The sequence below is a fragment of the Microcaecilia unicolor genome, chromosome 2 (genome assembly GCF_901765095.1).
Source record: "Microcaecilia unicolor chromosome 2, aMicUni1.1, whole genome shotgun sequence".
Lineage (NCBI taxonomy): Eukaryota > Metazoa > Chordata > Amphibia > Gymnophiona > Siphonopidae > Microcaecilia > Microcaecilia unicolor.
The window spans coordinates 322812458-322834891 of record NC_044032.1 but is presented as its reverse complement, the minus strand read 5'-3'; the positions used below and the strand labels follow the sequence as shown (position 1 = coordinate 322834891).

The window sequence follows — 22434 nt, the reverse complement described above, 5'->3', positions numbered from 1 at the left end:
AGATTAATATGTGTCACGTTTTCAAGGCAGAAACTAGGTTCGTGAGCCCTTGGGCCACTGCCGTGAAGCAGCAGTGGCAGGCAAAACCACCCCACACCAGAGACAAGGCAGAACTCTGACAGAAACAGCTAGACTTCACCTGCGCATGACCGCCATTCCCCAGGAGTTGAGCCCCTGGGTGCAGGCGGCCGGCAGGACTTACAGGGCAGGCACTGGATACCAACTAGGCTGAACAGGGACTGAGGGTCAGAGGGGAAAAGAATATATATGGGCAGCAAGGCAGGAAACTGGGCTAGGACTCACACACAGACAATAGTACACAAAGCAGGAAATGGACAAGCTAAAGGACAGGAACTGAAAGCTGCCACGCAGCCACTAAGCAAGAGACACAGACAAACAGAAACTAGACAAGGAATATAGACCAGAAACAAGACTAGGGAAACAAGCAAATAAACCTAAGCTAAACTGCACACAGACTAACTAGAATCAGACAAGGAACTATACAAGAAACCAGACTAGGCAGAAGTGCAACAAAGCACCAACAAACCAGGGACCTTAGACGATGCAAGGGCAAACTCAGAAGGTTTCCAGGTGGTAATAAATCCATCAGCAGCTGAAACTCAACTGCAGGAATCATGAGGCAACTACGGGTGAGGCTAGCTGCCAAACTTCAAACCAAGTCTGGAGGGCTGGAATATCTGGACCGGACCAGAAAGAAAGTCTGGAAAGTCTATGACAGCCACCGGTTCTGGCCACCAGAGGGCAAGAGGAACACAAACCAAGACACAGGCAGACAGCATACTGAAGCACAGAGAGGCTTAACACACACAGGTGCAGTTTAGTGGAGTAATCAGAGCCATGCTGGAAGCAGCCAACACACAGAGACAGAGACAGAACTAACTCAGGAAGAACAGACAGAAGCCAGCTCAGAAGCTGACCACCGGAAATAAGGTGAGTCTGAGAGGGGTCACGACCACAATCGTGACAATATGGTCGTTTGGCATTCTTTTGAAAAATTATTTACAGTGGAGTAATACACTGTGGGCTGGATTCAGTAAATGGTGCCCAAATTTGGGCACTGGAAAGATCTGCGCAAAACTCATATTCTATAAAGAGCACTCCATGCCATCTGCTCTTTATAGAATAGCTCTTAGTACAAATTCCCACACCCAACTTTGGGGCCCTAGGACTTACTCCTGCTGAAACCTTGTATAAATTCTAGTGTGCAAGTTGGGCATGCAGCCCCAGAATTCTGTAACACTGGGCTGAAATATATGGAACACCCCTGACCTGCCCATGCCCTTCCCGTGACCTGCCCATGCCCTTCCCAAGGTCACGCCTCCTTTTGAGTTGGCATGCGAGACACTTTGGGTGCACAGCATTATAGAACAGCTCGTAGGCAGATGCATGCATGCATTAACTGGCTTATTAACTAATTTATGCACAAAGACTACCGGTGGAACCACGCAGCAAGATGGCCGCCGAGAGGTGAGCTCTGCTGAGCCCCGATCGAGGCCCCCGAACCCGCGGATTCTGGACCCCTCCCGTCAGACCGGTTCACTAGTGGGGGCTGGTGGGACCATAGGGGCGTGGGCAGCACGTCAAAAAACAGCCCAGCGGGAGCAGGGGAAGCAGCGGGAGTGCCGAGACCAGACTATGACTGAAGATGGCGGCCGGAGCGCGGTGCTCCTCGAGGCGTGGGATCTGAAGTAGGGGTCTTTTTCAGCATAACAAAGTGAAACTCGGCAGCGCCCCAGACGAATGGAGAGTCGGGAGAGCTGAGGTGGGTGCAGTTTAGGTCAGAGTGTGAGAAGAGCGGCGGGCCCGTTCCCCCCCTCGGGGGGCCCACCAGGAGCAGAGGAAGCTGGGGAAGCCAGCAGAAGACAGTTAAAGGAGTGGTGGAGACCTGAGTCGGGGGGAGGAGAAGGAGAGGAGGTGAGGGCATCTACCCAGAGGTGCATGGAAGTCTGAGGAGACAGAAGATGTAGGGTACCCATCGGTGCTAAAGCACGCAGGGCACAAAGATCAGCAGCAATAACAGCAAAGGAGAAGAGCCTCCCCTCTGGTTGGCACAGTAGCCTGGTATAAGCTTTGTAAGCAAAAACTGGGCACTTTTCAGGTCTATAAAATACATAAAAGCCCTAGAGGGCTGGAGTGGAGTGATAAACTGTGAGGATGAGAGCGATCTGCCTATAATAGAACATCATTTACTCATAGAGTGGACAGTGTCCCAGGGTGCACCTGGTGTGGATATAAGTCCAACATATCTCCCTAAGGGGGGGAGAAAGACAAAGATCACAGTTAATTAGCTCCAAGAGCCTTTTAAGCACATAAAGTTAAGAGTGGAGGAGTGGCCTAGTGGTTAGGGTGGTGGACTTTGGTCCTGGGGAACTGAGGAACTGGTCCTGGGGAACAGGCAGCTCCTTGTGACTCTGGGCAAGTCACTTAACCCTCCACTGCCCCATGTAAGCCGCATTGAGCCTGCCATGAGTGGGAAAGCGCAGGGTGCAAATGTAACAAAAAAAAGGAGAAACAAAGGATACCACCAAAAAAGAGCCTTGAAAAATTCCGGTATGCGGCAGACCAGGCGGGGAAAACAAAACCGGAGGTGACAGGAACCAGCCAGGGAGGGGAGAGGATGGGCACGATCCCCTCAGAGGAAGATTCCCTCAGAAAAATGGGTGTGAGTAATGAAGAAATCACCAAAGCAGAAGTAATGGGCTGGTTTAAAGAGCTGAAGTCTGATCTGGAAGGGGTCCAAAAGGATATCCAATGCTCACTCCGAGAGATCCGGACGGAGATTCGAGATCTGGGGACTCGGGTGGATGAAGTAGAGGAGAAGATGGAGCGAGTGCAGGCTGAAACTCGGAGCAAAAAGGTAGAGACACATGTAGTGGCAATGGATATCCAGCAATTAAAAGACCAGATGGAGGACCTGGAAAACAGATCCCGCCGCAATAATTTACGGTTTAAAGGAATTCTAGAACTAGACATTTTCAGCAATTGCGAGGTGGTGATCAAGGAACATTCTTAATCCGGAGGGCGAAGGTGGACAACAGGATATCAGCTTACAACGAGTACATCGAAGTGCGGGCCCCCAGCGGGAATCAGCTCCGAGAGATATCATAGCCTGTTTTCTGGATTTCCCTACCAAAGAATTGATTTTGGCAAAGGCAAGACAACAGAAGGTGATACAGTGGAAAAATTATAAGATTGGAATATACCAGGATTTGATGGGAACCACGTTACAAAAACATAGAGCAATGGGAGAAGTGACAAGCTACATGAGAGCTAAAGGGATTCGATATAGATGGCTATTTCCTTTTGCAATATGGCTCACGGTGGCGGGAAAGTCACGGAAGGTGAAGACACCAACAGAGGCGTGGGAGGCGCTGAGACGTTGGGATGTGAGGGTCTTCCAGACCGGGAGCAACAGCTACCGGAGGAGGGGAAGCAGCAGACTCGGCATGGCAGATGGTGACAACTAGAGGGAAGAGGAATGATAAAGGCGCCTCCTGAAGACCTAAGTGAGATGGAGTTGAGATAAGCTGGACGATATGGCATGAACACTGTTCAATGTTGATGCTTGGTGGTGAGCTGATTTAATGAGGGAGATGTCCTTCTTTGGGGGGGGGGGGGGAGAAGGGAAATGGGATACTCACTTAATAGATTTAAAGGGAGGGGAGAGTGAGGGAAATGCAAGGGGAGGGAGATTCGGGGGGAATGGGAGCCTGGGGGGCAAGAGCGGAGCATCCTTTCTGATCAATGGACCAAGCAGTGTCCGGAGCGAGGGAAGGACAGGGAGGAGGGAGGGAGGGCAGGGATGGAAGGGGAGAATTCAAGGAGGAGGGAAGGGGGAGGGGGAGGGATTGAAGATAGGTTCCTGGAATGTCAATGGGCTCAATAACCCCGGGAAAAGAACAAAGGTAATGAAAGAATTAATTAGGTTGAGGTGGGAGGTGGGTTTTTTTTTTGCAAGAGACTCACTTAAGGCCCAGGGATGGACACTTGTTACGCACTAAAATGTATAAGGAGGTGGTGACACACAAGGCACAGGGGGGAGGAGAGTGGGGAGAGTGGCCATACTGATAAGACAGACATGTGGGCTGATCATCAAAAACGAATTTAAGGATATGACAGGGAGATGTGTGGCACTATGGGGCCTGATACAGGGGAAGGAGGTAACATTGATCAACATCTATGCACCTAACACGGGACAAGGGGGATTCTTTCATACTTTGTGGGAAGAGATTCAAGGGTTTATAGGGGGACAAGTGATAAGCGTGCATCACGTGCTATATTTAGATCTCCTCCCACTGAGGAGATCTAAATATAGCACGTGATGCACGCTTAGATCACTCGGGAGGAGGGGGATATCAATCTAGTTTGGGGAGAAAGGCACTTCATAAAGTTTTGAGGCAGATGGAATTGGTGGATGGCTGGAGGCTGGTACACGGTATTTAACGGGGTTATACGTTCTACTCCCATGCAGCAAGCTCCTATATGAGGATAGATGGGCTGTGGGTGCACCGTAACTGTGGGCAGACGATAAAAGAGGCTGAAATAGAACCTATTCAAATTTCTGATCACGCACCTGTGTGGATTAGTTTACAGGGATGGGGACATGGGAAGAGAAACATGACTTGGAAACTTAATGATTCTCTTTTGGGGGAGGAACAGGTGAGGGAGGAGATGCAGGCCACTATACAGGAGTACTGGAGAATTAATGACACAGGAGAAGTGGGGGATGGGACCTTGTGGGATGCAATGAAGGCAGTGGTGAGGGGAGTATTGATTAAATGGGGAGCCAGGAAGAAAAGAGAGAAAGGTCAGGTGATGATGGTGCTGAGGATGAAAATAAACAAATTAGAAAGGACCCACTAGAGAAATCCATCGGCATGGGTATGGGCTGAACTCAAAAAGATTAAGGGGGAGTTGGACCAGGCGCAGATGGCTGAGGTCGAATATATGAGAACGCGCCTCTGTCAGCAGTATTTTGAATTTGCGAACAAATCAAGCACCATGCTGGCCAGATGCCTGAGAGCTAGGAGGGGGAAGTCAATGATACGGAAAATAAGGGATGAGAAGGGAAGATGGCTGTATACAGATCAGGAAAGGGATTTTTAAAGTATTATAAAGAACTATATACAGCACCGGAAGGGGAACAGCTGGAGAATATAGCTTGATACCTGGACCGGATCCCCCTGCACAAATTGAGCGAGGAGGAGAGTCAAAGGATGGGAGAACCAATAGGACCGGGGAAAATACAGGAGGTTATTAACAATCTTCCTAATGGCAAGGCCCCGGGGCTAGACAGCTTTACGGCCCAGTTCTATAAATATTTTGAGAGTTTGGTCAGTCCTATGCTGATGAGGGTGGGAAATGGAGTACTAGAAGGAGGGGCGCTACCGAGATCCATGATGGAAGAAGGAGTGACGGTCCTGCCTAAACTAGGAAAAGACCCGACTAGGTGCGGGTCCTATAGACCCATCTCTCTTTTAAATGTAGATGCAAAAATTATTGCCAAAGTGTTAGCGAATAGATTAGGGAGACTGCTGCCTAAACTAATCCATACAGACCAAGCGAGATTTATACCAGGGAGACAAGTGGGGGATAATATTAGAAGAATGCTACATTTGTTATGGGAGGCTCAAAAAACAGATACGGGAATAGCGATACCATCGATGGACGCAGAAAAGGCATTCGACAGGGTAAATTGGGAGTTTCTGTGGGAGGTGTTGGGTAGAATGGGACTAGGAGGGAGCTTCAGCTTATGGGTTAAAGCTTTGTATGGGAGCCCGAGAGCCTGTTTGAACATTAATGGGAGTTAATCTAACTTCTTCCCAATCAGTAGAGGGACTAGACGGGGTTGCCCGCTGTCCCCACTTCTGTTTGCCCTATATATAGAACCGTTGGCAGAGAGGATATGGCAACATCCAGGGGTGAAGGGGATGAGGATAGGAGAGCAAGAACACCGCATAGCGTTATTCACGGATGATACGTTACTCTATGTGAAAGACCCGGGTGGAACACTGTCGGTGATCCAAGGGATTTTTGAGGAGTATGGCACATATGCAGAGCTTAAGATCAATATGGAAAAGAGTGAGCTAATGGGAATATCGTTATGCAAAGAGGAAGAGTCAGAGGTGAGGGACAGGTATAAGTTTAAATGGATGCCAAAAAAAATTTGTTATTTAGGGATACAGATACCTGGGAACCTGGATAGGGTATTTCAACTTAATTATGGCCGGTTACAGGAACAGATTAGAAATGATATGTTGAGATGGAAAAGTAAGTGGTTGTCCTGGTGTGGGAGAATGGTGGCGGTCAAAATGAACGTTTTACCACGCATGCTGTTCTTATTTCAAGCATTGCCTATTGCGGTCCCGAAACCATTTATTAAGAGATTACAAAGTTCTATAAGGAACTTCATATGGGAAAATAAGAAACCACGAATGGCACAAAGAATCCTGTGGGGAGAGCAGTCCCAAACCTGGAGTGGTATTATTGGGGAGCACAATTGAGGTTGATCTTAGACTGGGAGAGGGGAACAGACAAACCGGCGGTTCAGGTGGAGCAGTCATATTGGCCACATAGGAGCTTGAGATCATTGTTATGGACGACAGAGATAATAGGGAAAGGGCAAAAGGGGGAGTATAACCGATATCTTAGGCATCTATTACAATTATGGGGAAATATAAGGAAACATTGGGGGCGGAAAGATGGGGTATCCTCAGTGGCCTCTATCAGGTGGGAACCTAAGTTTAGACCGGGCAGGGAAAATCTTACCTTTGTAAGATAGGAGCAGAAGGGAGTGGTGAAGTTCCAGGATGTGCTACATGGGGGTGGAATGTGGAGTTTTGAGGAGGTGTGTTCCCGACATGGGATTCCTGAGGGAGAGGGATTCGCATACATGCAAGTAAAACATTTTATAGACAAAGAGGGGTGGAGGAGGGGATACCCATGGGAAAAGGAAAGTCTGGAAAATTTGTGGATATTATTGGGGAGAGTCCCAAAACCTCTATCGGTGATATACCGGTTCATTCAAGTGGATGAGGACAAAAAATATTCATTTCAGGAGGCATGGGAAAGGGATTTGCATTGTCAGTTTACAGAGCGGGAATGGGAAGATATATGTAGAGAAGTTCAAAAAGCCTTGGTTTGTGTGTTAATACAGGAAAATGCGTATAAAGTACTAACACAATGGTATTACACACCAGAGAGGTTAAAGAAGATGTATCCAGGAGTATCAGACGTGCTGGAGATGTAAAAAACAGAAAGGCATATTTCTTCATGCCCGAGGGTGGTAGTATTCTGGCAGGCAGTGATGAAAGCACTGGCCAGAACCATGGTAGTTTCACTAGTGTGTGGCCCCCGGGAGTGCTTACTAGGAATGTATAATGAGAGAGTGGTGTGGGAGGAGAGTAAATTGATGCAGTGGGGATTAGCAGCTGCTAAGTGCCTTATTGCGCGCTGCTGGAAATCAGTGGATCCCCCAAATATAGGGGATTGGAAGGTTAAAGTGAGACTTTTCTGGCATATGGAGCGTTTAACAGTATATAGGAGGGAGGGAGAGCTCCGACGTAAAAGGGGATGGACAAGACTTCAACAAATGATTGAGAGAATCTAGAGGGATTGAGGAAGCATTCCGGGGGGGGGGGGCAGGTAAGGGGGAGGGAAGTATTTAGAGACTAAGTGTTGAAGGGGAGTGGGGGGGGGGGCTAGGGAGGGGAAGGGAAACTATAGGGGGCACGGTTGATCCCACCACCTATGTTAGAAAAGCGAATAGTTAAGTTGGGGTTAACATAGAGAGGAACATGGTTGGTGGGTACTGTGTTTGGAGAATCGTGTGAAATTAAATAAGTTGCGTTGATGATTGTAACACAAGTTAGTTGGAAAAGTCCATAGGAAGAGACAATGTAAAGAAAGGGAAACATAAGAGGCTAAATACTACATGGTTTGATTGTTACAAATGTTTAAAATATGTAAAAATATTCAATAAAAATCTAAAGTTTAAAAAAAAAACTAATTTATGCACACATGGGTGACTTGCGCACTAAAATATGGGCAAACGTTATAGAATCTGAGGGTACAATTGTAAAATTAGCTGAAATTTTGTGTTAGTTCACTACTTGCCAAGTCCTTGGAACAAGGAGAGCCTAATAGTGAAGTCTCCGTGTGCAAAGAATAGATCCATATGAGGGGTCAAAAATATCTGGCCTCTAATAACTGAAAGTTGAGTTGCTGTCGATCAAAAGCCACATTCCAGCCTTCAGGGTCCTGCATCCACTTGGCACCAGAGAAATGATTTCCCAATACTAGAAGTCTAGGCCTGCTGTAGCTGTAATTGACAGCTGTCTGAGCTTGCCAGATTAATGCTGTCAGTGTGTGTATTCGTATATATGTATATCTACATATATATATATATATATATATGTGTGTGTGTGTGTGTGTGTGTGTGTGTGTATAGCAGTGGCGTAGCTACGTGGGGCCTGAGGGGGCCGGGGCCCCCGCAGATTCACCCCAGGACCCCCCTCCCGGCGAACCCGCCCCCGCCACCGCCTACCTTTACTTGTGCTGGCGAGGGATCCCACTCCCCGCCAGCCGACGTCTTCTCAGTCCTTCCTGCACTTCAATTTGTTTGCTGACGTCCTGCACGTAATTATACGTGCAGGACGTCAGACTCAGAGAACAGTTCTGTTCTCTGAGTCTGACGTCTTGCACGTACAACGTGCAGGACGTCAGCAAACAAATTGAAGAGCGGGAAGCGACTAAGAAGAAGACGTCGGCTGGCGGGGAGTGGGATCCCCCGCCAGCAAAAGTAAAGGTAGGCTGCAGCGGCGGCGGGTTCGCGGCGGGAGGGGGGGCGGCAATGTCGGCGGTGGGGGGGCGGCGCCGGGGGGAGGGCTAAAATGTGCCCCCTCCCCCCGGGCTCGGACCCCTCTCCCACGGAAGGCTGGCTACGCCCCTGGTGTATAGATAGATAGATAGATAGATAGATGTTTTCCCTAGGGTCCGTATATTATCACTGGACTCATGATGATCCTATAGATAGTTGTCCTGAGCTAAGTTCCATCTTCAAGCAGGCGGCTACATGTTGTTTGGGAGAGGGGGCGGTCCAGTGCTGCTGCTATTGTATCAATACATTACATTGCTGGTCTTTCTACTACTACTACTATTTATCATTTCTATAGCGCTACTAGATGTATGCAGCGCTGAACAAGAAAAATCCCATGGAAAAACCAATAGGAAATGCAGAAGTGGGAAAAGAAGGACTACTAGGCAAGCCACTGGTTCAACCAGTCCACTTTATTCTTCAAATGTATATAAAGACTTGACACAGCAACCATGTTTCGGCATACAAGATGCCTGCCTCAGAAGTCTGTTGTTTTTGATTTGAAAAAATGAGTGGTGGTGGTAGTAGAAACTGAAAGTTCTATGTGGGTCTTTAAAAAGACCGTGCACCTACGGACAGCTGTCTGTCGGACGGTTTTAATACTGAGATTCAGTTCCGCAAGGCAAAGGGATCTTCCTTAATACAGCGAAAACAAAAAAAAGCGCTGTACACTTGAACATGGAGAGAGTCCCTGCTCTAATCAGGACAGGCAAACAGGACAAATAAGGGAATTACTAAGATGGGAATGATAAAACATACATGGGTACTGTTCAAGTGAATAGGGGTTAGAAGTTAAAAGCAGCATCAATAATGTGGCTTTTAGCCTAGATTTGAAGAAGGCCAGAGATGGAGCTTGATGTATTGGCTCAGGAAGTCTATTCCAGGCATTATGGTGCAGCAAGATAAAGGAACGGAGTCTGGAGTTGGCAGTGCAGGAGAAGAGTACAGATAAGAGAGATTTGCTCAATGAACGGAGTTCCTAGGGATGAGTGCAGGGAGAGATGTGTGGAGAGGTACTGAGGAGCTGTAGAATGAATGCATTTGTAAGTCAATAAGAGGAGTTTGAATTGTAAATGGAAATGGATAGGGAGCCAATGAAGTGACTTGAGAGGGCTAATATGAGAATAGCAATATTGGCGGAATACAAGTTGTGTAGCAGAATTTTGAACAGATTGAAGGGGAGAGAGATGGCTTAGTGGGAGACCTGTAATGAGAAGCAAGTTGCAATAGTCTAAGCGAGAGGTGACAAGAGTGTGGATAAGGGTTTTGGTAGTGTGCTCAGAAAGGAAAGGACAAATTTTGGTGATATTATAGAGAAAGAAACAGCAGGTTTTAGCAATCTGTTGGATATGTGCAGAGAAAGAGAGAGAGAGGAGAAAGATAACCCCAAGGTTACAAGCTGTTGAGACAAGGAGGATGAGAGTGTTATCCACAGAGATCGAGAATGGGGGAAGAGGAGAGATGGCTTTAGGGGGAAAGACAAGAAGCTTGGTCATGTTTAGTTTCAGATGGCAGTGAGACATCCAGGCAGCAATGTCAGATAGGCAGGGTACCACTTAGGCCTGGATTCCTGCTTAAATTTCTGGTTTGGGGAGGTAGATCTGGGAGTCATCAGCATAAAGGTGATACTGAAAACCATGGGAGGAGGGACAAAAGAAGAGGTCCCAAGAGAGAGCTCTGAGGTACACCAGCTGATAGTGGGATAGAAGTGGAGGAGGATCCACCAGAGTATACATTAAAAGTGCGATGGGAGAGATGAGATGAAAAGCAGGGAAGAACAGAGTCCTGAAATTCATGTGTGGACAGGAGTAGGCGGTGGTCAACAGTGTTAAAAGCAGCAGATAGATTATTATTTTTATTATTATTTGTTACATTGTATCCCACATTTTCCCACCTATTTGCAGGCTCAATGTGGCTTACATAGTATCATAATGGTGTTTGCCAGTTCCAGTATGAACAATTACAAGGTAATATTGTGGTAGAATAAGGTTCATGTATGATAGATACATTGGGGGAACTTATGAAGAAGAGGGAGAGTTAAGATATGTCCATTGCAGTCTTTAGTTTCGTTATGTCGCAGGTACCCAGGTTTTTATGTTGGGTCGGTGGGGTATGCCTTTCTGAACAGGTTTGTTTTTAGTACTTGTTGGAAATTTAGGTGGCCAAGCGTAGTTTTTATTACTTTTGGCAGTGTGTTCCATAGTTGTGCGCTTGAGTAGGAAAAGCTGGATGCGTAAGTAGATTTGTATTTAAGTCCTTTGCTGCTTGGGTAATGGAGATTTAGGTATGATCATGCTGATCTTGTAGTGTTTCTGGTTGGCAGGTCTATGAGGTCTGTCATGTATCCCGGGGCGTTGCCGTAAATAATTTTATGAACTATTGTGCAGATTTTGAAAGTAATATGTTCCCTGATTGGGAGCCAGTGCAGTTTTTCTCAGAGGGGTTTGGTGCTTTCAAAACGTGATTTTCCAAATATAAGCCTGGCTGCTGTATTTTGGGCGGTCTGAAGTTTCTTTATGATTTGTTCTTTGCATCCCACATAAATTCCATTGCAGTAGTCTGCGTGGCTCAGTACCATTGATTGTATCAGGTTATGAAATATTTCCCTCGGGAAGAATGGTTTCACGCGTTTGAGTTTCCACATTGAGTAAAACATTTTCTTTATGGTGGATTTCACTTGTTATCTAGTGAAAGGTTCCAGTCGATTGTTACTCCAAGAATTTTCAGGCTGTATGAGATGGGAAGGGTGTAACCTGGGGTGTTTGTGGGTTTGTATGTATTGTATTGAGATGAGATGGTGAGACAATGTGTTTTTTCTGTGTTGAGCTTTAGTTGGAATGAGTCCATGATGTTTAAGCTGAGCTTTTGGTGATTTCTGCCAGATTGTGTTTGTAGGGGATGTATATTGTGACGTCATCAGCATAGATGAATGGGTTAAGGCCCTGACTGGATAAGGCCTCTGCTAGTGGGGTCATCATGAGGTTGAATAGGATCAGTGACAGTGGTGATCCGTGCGGTACTCCACAGTCTGGTTTCCAAGGTGATCAAGAAGGATGAGGCCAGAATAGAGACCTTTGGATCTGGCCAGGATCAGGTCATTGGAGACTTTAGCAAGGGCTGTTTCAGTTCAATGAAGAGGGCAAAAGCCAGATTGAAGTGGCTCAAGAATAACTTGAGATGAAAGAAAGTCAAGACAACAGCGGTGAATAGCAGGTTCCAGTATCTTGGATAAGAAAGAGAGATGGGGCTATAGTTGGATGGTCAGGTTGGGTTCAATGAAGTTTTTTTTTTTAGGAGTGGTGTAACTATGGCATGTTTGAAGGCATCAGGAACAGTCGCAGTGGAAAGTGAAAGATTGAGGGGATGACTGTAGGTGAGAGAGTGCTAAGTAGATGGGTGAGAATAGGATCAGTGGAGTAGGTAGTTTGGAGGAGGAAAGAAAATGTGCAGTTTCCTCTTCAATGATTTCAGAAAAGGTAGAAAAGGAGGCAAAGGTTGAAGGAGAGTTGGGAGAGTGGACTGAGGGAAAGAGAGGTGGAGGTGACTTGGTTGAGAATCCAAGGTTAATCTTGTGAACCTCATCAGCCAGAGTCTGGGGAGAAGGTGGAGGTGAAGGCACTTTGAGGAGAGAGTGAAGTGTGGGAAAGAGATGTCGAGGGGAGGGGAATGGGAGGAGTGAGAGCATCAAGAGCAGAGGGAGAGACTGGTATTATAGGAAGAGACAGCCTCATTGACAGACATGGATAACATAGTGGTTGACAAGAGGTTTGAAACACTGGAGGATTCCTAAATGTATTGGTAGAGATTGGATGAGACTGTTGGGGAGGGTTTTTAAGTGTGAAAGTTATCAGATGATGGTCAGTGAGGGGAAGAGCTGAGGCACAGAAACTGGAGAGTGAGCAGTTGGAGAAGAAGATCAGATCAAGACAGTGGCCATTCTGGTGAGTAGGGGTAGTTGAAGATTGAACGAGGATGTTAAAGCAAGAAACTGAGAAGCATAAGAGTCAGAGGGATTATTAGCATGAATGTTAAAATCTCCAAGAATGAGAAAAGGAGATGAAGGTTCAAGAAAGAAGGAAAGCCAGGAGTCAGTGAGAAAGGAAGAAAGGGACTTATCAGGGGATCGATAAATGACTGCTACTCGGAGAGGTAGGGGAGAGAATAGACTGATGGACTTCAAAGGAAGAAAAAGCAGTGAGACTGAGATGGAAGAAGAGGCTGAAACCTACAAGCGGGTAACAGTAGTAGCTAGCACCACCACCACAGCCAACCGGGCAAGGATTATGGGAGAAAAGGTAACCTCCATGACACAGAGCCACAGCTGAAGCAGAGACTTCAGAGCAAAGCCAATTCTCAGGACAAGCAGATGGAGTGTACGAGAAATAAAGAAGTTGTGGATGTGGGAAAGTTTGTTGCAGACAGAGTGTGCAATTCCACAGAGAACATGAGAAAGGCAGATAAGAAGGGGAGAGGAGAGGAACAGAAATTAGATTGGAGACATCGTGGTGTGACCTGCACGATTAGGATGAAAGCTGATGTGGAGGACCAGGATTGGGATTGATATCCCCAGCAGAGAGCAAGAGAAGGAGCAATAGAGTACGGAGAAGAGTAGGAGAGGCATGATAACATTGACTGAGACATGTACTCAGACAGAATGGAGATGGATGAGAGCTGAGAAGAAGGGAGAAGACAAAAAAGGGATGGTGAGTTGATGAAAGCAGAAGGTGGGCAATGTGTTCCTGCAGTTTACAGTGGTTTCAGATGGAGAAAGAGATTAGGAAGGGAAAGTACCAAGAAGAGGGAACTGTACTGGAGCCATAGGAAATAGCAGAGAGAAAATATAAACAGTTTAGAGAAGATGCTTCGGTGTGCAGCACCTGGAGCGAAGGCCCTGGGTGGATCGGGATGGACCTGGGAGTCACCCCGGACTAGGCTGTGAGGGTATGCAGATGGGCTGCAAGTCCTCCTAAGCACCTGAAATGCAGCTGGTGGGAGTGCAGAGTACCTGGAGCGAAGGCCCTGGGTGGAGTGAGGTGGACCTGGGATTCACCTCAGACTAGACTGTTAGAATATGCAGATGGGCTGCACGTTTTCCACAGCATCTGAAAGGCAGCTGGTGGGAACATGTGGCACCTGAAGGGATGGCCCTGGGAGTCACCCAGCCTAGGCTGTGAGGATATGCAGATGGGCTGCAAGTCCTCCACAGCACCTTGAAGGCTGCTGGTGGGAGCGTGCAGCAGCTGGAGTGAAGGCCCTGGGTAGATCGGGGTGGATCTGGGAGTCACCCCCCACCTAGGCTATGAGGATATACAGATGGGCTGCAAGTCCTCCACATTGACCTTCAGACATGCCAAGCAGAATGTCTTTCTCTTTGCCTGAATTGTCCAAAGTATGAATGTTGAAATCTTGTTGTTTGAACTTTCAAGGAAGGCTTAGGTGTGGGCTCCAATATGTATTGATTTGTTTTGCAGATAGTCCGTGTTAACGCAGTATTCTTCACAAACACCATATTTTAAAGGCATCGGTTTTTTTTTATCTTCCTTTTATTCTTCACTATCCAATGTTTGCATTCATATGATACTTTTAAAAATAACACAGCGTGGACAAGTTGAATGTTTGTATGCAGAGAGACATGTGTTCTGTTGAAGATCTTTTTAAGGACCTGCATATGTCATTGGATTTCTTGTCAAGTTTGGTTCATTATTGATTATTGATCCAAAAGGTTGAAGTTGTCTACTTTTTCTGTTCTCCATCATGGATGAAATTAGTGAGTTTTGCCAGTTGTTAGATCTTTGTCGTTTTCACATTGATGCAAGGCCATTTTAAAACTGTTTCTTGATCTTGATAAGCTGATGTTTCAGATTGTCTTCAATTTCATCGTAATTTGGTATTGTCAGCAAAATATTGATGAGTCTTCCACCAATTTTCACACCTTGGATTTCTTCATATAGCCTTGCTTCTGATGATTTGTTCTACTTATAAATTGAACAGTGAAAAGTATGCAGCCTTGTACACCTTTGCCGATTTTTAAGCCATTCTGTTTCTCCTTGTTTAGTTCAAACTGTCGCTTCTTGATAAATGTAAAGGTTGTGCATGAGAACTATCAGGTGTTCTAGTATACCCGTGTTTCTTAATTTGACCCGGACTTTTTCATGATTTATGCAGTTCTCAGTAGCGCTCTGTTTACTGTTAGATATTTCAGAAGCTCTAAGTTAGTCTTTTCTTTTTTTTTCTTTCCTAGGTCCAGAACATTTTTCAGAATTTTTAAACTTAGTAAAGGATCAGAACTTGTACACTGAAGCCCTGAAACTTTGCCTCATTGGTACCCAGGAATATAAGGTGCGTGAAGTGTTGTGTTTACTGGCTTTCTGTCACTATTTTAACCATGTGGTATCATAGATTGTGTGCCCTTTAACAGTTTGTAGCTAACCTGACTGGGGGAAGGAGTGTAACAAAGAGTGAAACTCTTACAATAAGAATTTAACTTACCATGCAAAATAGCAAATCTGATATCAGCTATGAAACTCCATACAAGATAGTGACATTAACCTCAAAGATCTCACCAGTGAATGACTTCTAGTACAGCATACCACTAAAATTATGGCTTCTACCAAGCATGCATCTTCATTCTACACGCTTCTTTGTTCCTCTTATCAGAACAGCTGTATTGGTACTCAAAAAAAGTCTGGGAATATGACCTAGATGACATATTATCTGACCAACTTTGGTCTCAATTTTGGCTAAAAGGGCCTTGTTCCTCTTTGGGTTACTAAGGCAGAAAATTTTTATACTTTCATTATCATCATTCATTATGGATTCCAGTAGAATCATTTAGATCTGGAGCTGTAATGACAGACTTTGTTGGACTTGCTCAAAACAAAAATAGTTTTCAACACATTTGAAAGTGCCAAGTTTCAGTTGTCTGATCAGATGTATGGAAGAAAATTGATATTCTACATATTTACATATTTTAAAGTTCTAATACGGAAATCCTTAGTTCTTCCATTTAATCTGTCTAATGATAGTCATCCTTTTGATTATTTATTTTAATTGCTTTAAAATTATATCATAGAAAGATAACTTCTTCCCCTATTTATTACTATAGTGGAACTGGTTAACCCATTTTAGAAAATAACATATTAGAAATTAAATATCCGACTCGTATTTTGTTCAAAAATAGAAAAAGCTGGTTGTTTACGTTTTGTCATTCTTGCAGTAATTCCTGTATTATATATATATACTAGTAAAACAGGCCCTTTTCTGGAACGAATGAAACGGGCGCTAGCAAGGTTTTCCTGGGAGTGTGTATGTTTGAGAGAGAGAGAGCCAGAGTGAATGTGCGGGTGTGTGAAAGAGTGAGACTGTCTGTTTGACAGTGTGTGTGTGAGAATGAGAGTGTGTGACAGGGCCCCCTCCCCTGTTCCTAATGCCCCTCACCCCGTTCCCTCCTTTTCCTCCTCCTTCTCACTCTTTGGGTTCCTTAAGGCTTTCAAAAGTCTATGTACCCCCGTGGCCCTAACGCCCAGTATTCGGATACCCCACCGCTTTCCTACTCACCCCTCCCCCAAGATGTAATACTTTAACGTCCTTCATTTAAAAAAAAAAGTGTCCTAGCTACCCTGTGTACAAATGCCGGGCATTCAGATTGTGTTCCTCTCGTAAATTTTCATTTCTTTCATTCATTCAGAACTTGCCCCCCCCCCCCCCCCCCGAACACTTTTGGTTCCTCATTCATTCAGAACTTGCCCCCCCCCCCCCCCCCCCCCCCGAACACTTTTGGTTCCTTCAGTCTTTTAAAACTCTCCTATGTACCCTGTGTGCTAATGGCCAGCATTGAGATTGTTTTCCTGTCCCAAATGTTCATGTCTTTCAGTTGTTCAGAACTCCCCCCCCCCCCCCCATTTAACACTTTCGGTTCCTTCAGTCTTTTAAAACTCTCCTATCAACCCTGTGTCCTAATGGCCAGCACTCAGATTGTTTTGCTTTGCCAAATTGTCTGTCACTGATGTCACTGAGGTCAGTGCGTGCCTGCCTAGCAGACCACTTCCGGCAGGCATGGTCCCAAGCACATCCTGTTGGAGGTGAGAATTATTATATAGGATATATATATAATCTCCCTAGTTTGTTTATTTTTGAGAAAAAATAGCATTACAAAAGCAAACAGCTAGACTGAAGAGGTTAAAATCAGTTTCACTTTTAAATTCAAATCTTTTTTTTTTTTTATTTGTGGGAGAAAATAAATACAGAAACAAAAAAGATTTGAACTGAAGAGTGAAACTGATTTTAACCTCTTCAGTCCAGCTCTATCCCTGAGGTTGCGGATTATAATACCACTGGGAGGTAGCATGTGCTTATCTTTCCCTGTGCTGCTGGGTGAGGATGAGGTAACCCAGAGCAGGATAGAAGTGATACAGTCACCAAGAAGACCTGAAATTACTTCTAAACTAGTTAGCTCACAAGCTGTGCATATTATTTTTATATTGCCAATGAACAGACATCAATTTTAATTTTATTATGGGCGTAGTGAGCAGGGGAATCAAGCTTTTAAAGTTTTGAACAGTAGGAATTTCAGTTACTTTATATATGTTATTCTTTCATAGAATGTCAGCATACTGTATGGAGAATATTTGAGTGAGAAGCAGGATTATGAACTAGCAGGGCTCATCTTTGCTCGCTGTGGTGACTTTGAGAAGGCTCTCAAAGCCTTCTTGACATGTAACAATTGGCAGCAGGTTCTCTGCATGGCAGCTCAGCTTGAGTATTCTGGAAATGAAATATCCACCCTTGCCAGGAACATGGCAGGTAAGTGATAAAATGAGCACATGAGCTCCCTGTAATACAGTGCTGCTTATTCTTCCACCCCGACCTCTGATTGCAGTGATCTATACAGTGTATAAACAGTAAATTCTTTATCATCCCACGCGAACAGGCCAGATGCTTCGGTTTGTGCTTTCCTACCCTAGAGACTGAGAACCGCTGAGCTGTGATGTCTTAACTTAAGAACTAGAGAATGACACGGGGACAGGGACACAGCCCGTGGGGACAGGACAGAGCCAACTACTACTTAACATTTCTAGAGCGCTACTAGGGTTATGCAGCGCTGTACAGTTTAACAAAGAAGGACAGTCCCTGCTCGAATGAGCTTACAATCTAAAGGACGAAATGTCAAGTTGGGGCAGTCAAGATTTCCTGAATAGAGGTGTAGTGGTTAGGTGCCGAAGGCGACATTGAAGAGGTGGGCTTTGAGCAAGGATTTGAAGATAGGCAGGGAGGGGGCCTGGTGTATGGGCTCATGGAGTTTATTCCAAGCATGGGGTGAGACGAGGCAGAAAGGGCGGAGCCTGGAGTTGGCGGTGGTGGAGAAGGGTACTGAGAGGAGGGATTTGTCTTGAGAGCGGAGGTTACCCTATCGGACCGACCGTTCACTTGTCTATTAGATTGTAAGCTCTTTGAGCAGGGACTGTCTCTCTTTGTTAAATTGTACAGCGCTGCGTAACCCTAGTAGCGCTCTAGAAATGTTAAGTAGTAGTAGTAGTAGGATCGTAAGGGGAGATGAGGGTAGAGAGGTAAGGAGACGGAGATGGGGACAGAGCTTGTGGGAATGGGGACACAAACTTTGTCCCTGTGTCAATTTCTACTTTGAAGCCTGTTAATTGAACTGGACTGTTTATGTTTGAGTGATGCAGACAATGATATTTTGATTTTTTGGAAAAACAAGCAAACATGCTGGCCACAACTAACAACATTTGCATGAGGGATCCTGTACATTCCTGCTAAAAAGACATTTTCTATTGCAGGAATGACTGTGGAAGACAGGAGAGCTAGACTGAATCCTGAAATTGTTGATGACTTCTTCATCAACAGATTAAAAAATCTTAACAGTGCTTCATAGGGCATATTTCTCCCCCACTAGGGCATACAGAACGGGTTGTATTTTGTACCCTTGGACATTTTAACAAGGTGGATTAGGATTCCTTGGGGTAGTAGGTCAGCTATTGTTGGGGTTGGAAGGGTGGGGGGTGTTGTTATGCTCATTGTTGTTTTCTATTTGTGATTTATAAACAGTTGCACAGCTTATTGTTCCTTTTTATACTTTAATAAAAAGATTTAAATATAAAAGTGTTCGAGGCTTCTGCAGATGAAGACAGAGCCCATGTGGATGGGACAGGGATGGAGACAGAACCTGCAAGGATGGGGTGGGGACAGAGACAGAACCCATGGGGACGGGACTGTCATTCTCTATTAGGAACCTCTGGCCATTGAGTATCTTTCAGTCTCCAGCCATTTCCTTGGTCAGTCATATTATTTTTAAAAAATGGCAGCAGGAGGGTTTTCTGACTTTCTAAAAAAATTTAGAATCTGAGGTACCCTGGTCCCCCTCCCTTCCCCAGACCTTTTCCTTGGGAAAACCTTGAGGACCTGATCTTAATTGCTGCTCAAGACTGGTTAATTTTATCAGTACTTTATTTACTCACTATGGTTTACCTGGAAAAAATTTAATTTAAAAAAGGCTGCTTCGGAAAGACTTTTATTTTTTTGACTCCATTGATTTTCTTTGTCAGTCTACCCTCTCGCAGGATCATTGGTGTGTTTTTACTCTGACTGCGCTGCTGGGTAAAAACAAGTGTTATTCAGCTTGTGGGGCACAGGTTGGTTACAGCGGTGGCATGCTGCTTATTATTATTATTATTATTATTATTATTATTATTATTATTGGGGTTGATTAACTATCTTTATGAAGAGACTCACCCAAGGCAGTGTATAGCAGTTTAACATAAAACTTACAATTTTGTTAACAGCTTAACAATAGTAAACTAACTGAATATAAGCATAAATACAATCAATGAGGTAAACTTGGAAATGGCAAATTGAAATTTAGTAATAGGACTAACATGATACAGTATCAAAAATATACACATTTAACAACACTATAGAAATATCATATAACAGAAATATGAGAAATGTCAGTACAATATAAATGATACCATAATAGACAGCATTGAAGAAAGTTTCAAGTTTTATTCAGGATTTACCATCCCACCCATCAAGAAACATATCTAGGAGACTTACAGTCTAAAAATGTTTGAGGAAAAGGACAATAACAAAATATTCAAATAAAACAGGCATAATACGATGTCAGCATAAAACCAAACATTCAAATAAGAGATATTATGCCGTTCATAAAATACAACAAAACAGCTTACTATATAGCCAAAGGGGCCAGGTGCAGATACATTGGCGGGGTCAATATGTGTAGTACAAATGTCAAAGGGGATAGATGGGTGGCTAAATTGAAGGTAAATTATATGCACAATTAAGTAAGATACAAGGGACTTGTTTAAGTTACAGGGTGTGCAGCAAGTTAGTCCAGGTGCCGAGGTTAGTCCATCTGCTTCATTGAAGCAGTGGTAGTCTTGAGTTAGATATAGTTCCTCTGGGAGCAAGTTACAGAGTGTGGGGGCTACACCTGAGAAGGCTCACTGGTGGATGTTGTCATTCAATTTCTTTTGACAGGAGTACAGATAATGATGCTCCTTGAGAGGACCTTACTGGTCTCAAAGGTGTGTAGATGTCTAACTTATTCTTTAAGTATTCCAGCCCATTTTGTAAGGAGTTGGTTTCTTTTCTCTGTGTTGGATAAGCAGCAGTGATTGCTGCCAGAGACAAGCCTCTTCAGTTTTCTCCTTCCCCACTGGCAGTGTTGGATCCTTCTCTTGTAGGTAGGTCCCAGGACTTAGGTTTTTTTCTAAAATTCTCATCTGAATTAATTCTCTTGTGCAGGGCATTTTGTATGGGCAGAGATTTGCCCTCTGGTTTTTGCTTTACCTAATGTCCCTGCTTCTCCTAATGTAGTTAAGTGGCCAGGTTGGAAAAGATAGATCAAGATGATAAACTGTATAATTTCTGGAGCACAGGAGGAGCTAGATTTAAATTTGGCAGAGCAGAAGTTGGGGCTAGAGGAAGATGTCTCTGAGGGGGTTGAAGTTCCATTGGAAGAGGATCCTTCTGTGCTCCATATTTGTGGTAAAGAGGATTTGGCTACTGAAATTTTCCCAGGTTTTCTCCACTCTTAAGATTTTGGTGGGACTGGGTAAATGTAACATTGGGACACGTTAGAGAGGTACAATTCCTTGATGAAATCAAAGACAGCTTTATGGAGCAGCTGGTTCAGGAGCCGACGAGAGAAGGAAAAATTCTAGACTTGGTCCTTAGTGAAGCACATGATCTAGTGCGGGACGTTATTGTACTGGGGCCACTTGATAACAGTGATCATAATATGATCAGTTTTGATATCAACCTTGAAGTAACTATACATAGGAAGTCAAATACGATACAAATGTGGGATACAAATGCAATAAATAAAAAATAAATAAATACGTTAGCGTTTAACTTTAAAAAAGGAGACTATGATAGAATGAGAAGAACGGTAAAAAAAAACTTAGAGGGGCAACTGAGAGGGTAAAAACTGTACAACAGGCGTGGATGCTGTTCAAAAGTACCATCCTAGAGGCCCAGGCCAAACATATTCTGTGAATTACAAAAGAAAGACAGAAGTCCAAAAGACAGCCGGCGTGGTTGAAAAGTGAGGTGAAGGAAGCTATTAGGGCTAAAAGAAACGCCTTCAGAAAATGGAAGAAGGAACCGTCTGAAAATAACAAGAAGCAACATAATCAAGATGGCGGCTGACTAACGGGCTAATGAACTGCTAGCTCCTGATAATATTACCGCGGAGCTCACCATTGTTCAGTTGCCTGTTGGCTGAGTGATGGCCCGAGTTTGGTCGCGCCGGCTTTCCTTGATGCTGCGGGGTCCTGGTGCCACTCCTTTTTGCCAGTTTTGGTGTGGCGGTTCGTGCAGTCATCTTAGTCGCGATGTCCCTGCTTGTGTGGCCTGCTCTGCTGATCTTGAGGGCCCTCAGGAAATTCGTCGGCGTCCGGCTTTGGATCATCTGCTCATCGGGCTTGTGCTTGTTTCAGTCCGGGGTGCCGTGGTCTGCTGTATGTCTGCTGCGGCTGCCTCTTTCCCGATCTTGATTGCCTTTGCTGTCCTGGCTCGGAGGGTCCCGACAGTTGGAGCTGTGGAGGAGGACTGTTCGATTCTCCATCTTGAAATCTGCGCCATTGGTCTACAGTTTTCATTGGCTTCTTGTGATCATAGCCTCTCTCCTGGCTGCCTGCTGTTGCTGCTTTCCCCAGTGCCTGTCCGAGGATCGTCTTGCCAGAACTTGCTCCAGCCCCTCTGTCTGATCTGGATCTCCATCGTCCCCATTGGCCCACCAGGACTTTCGCCGTTCATCTTTGCTTCCCTTACCCTTCCCTCCTTATCCTTCTTATCTTGTTCTCCCGCTCTAACTACTGTAATGTAACTGTTATGTATTTATTTAATTGGTTCTTTGTAAGCTGCTTTGGGACTGCAACACTGTGGCAAAAGGCAGGGTATAAATGTACTGAAATAAATAAATAAGGAGTGTCAAAACAAATGCAAGGCACAGATAAAGAAGGCCAAGAGGGATTACAAAAAAATGAAAGCATTAGAGG

At 44.8% G+C, this 22434-nt stretch overlaps 1 protein-coding gene across 1 annotated transcript in view; it reads left to right on the top strand.

Annotated features, from left to right (window-relative positions):
• Positions 1-22434, top strand: part of ELP1 (elongator complex protein 1) — a 1128708-nt gene that overhangs the window by 835997 nt on the left and 270277 nt on the right. The window contains 2 exon segments of the mRNA XM_030194341.1: positions 15138-15235; positions 17497-17698. Coding sequence (XP_030050201.1) covers positions 15138-15235; positions 17497-17698 — 300 coding nt within the window.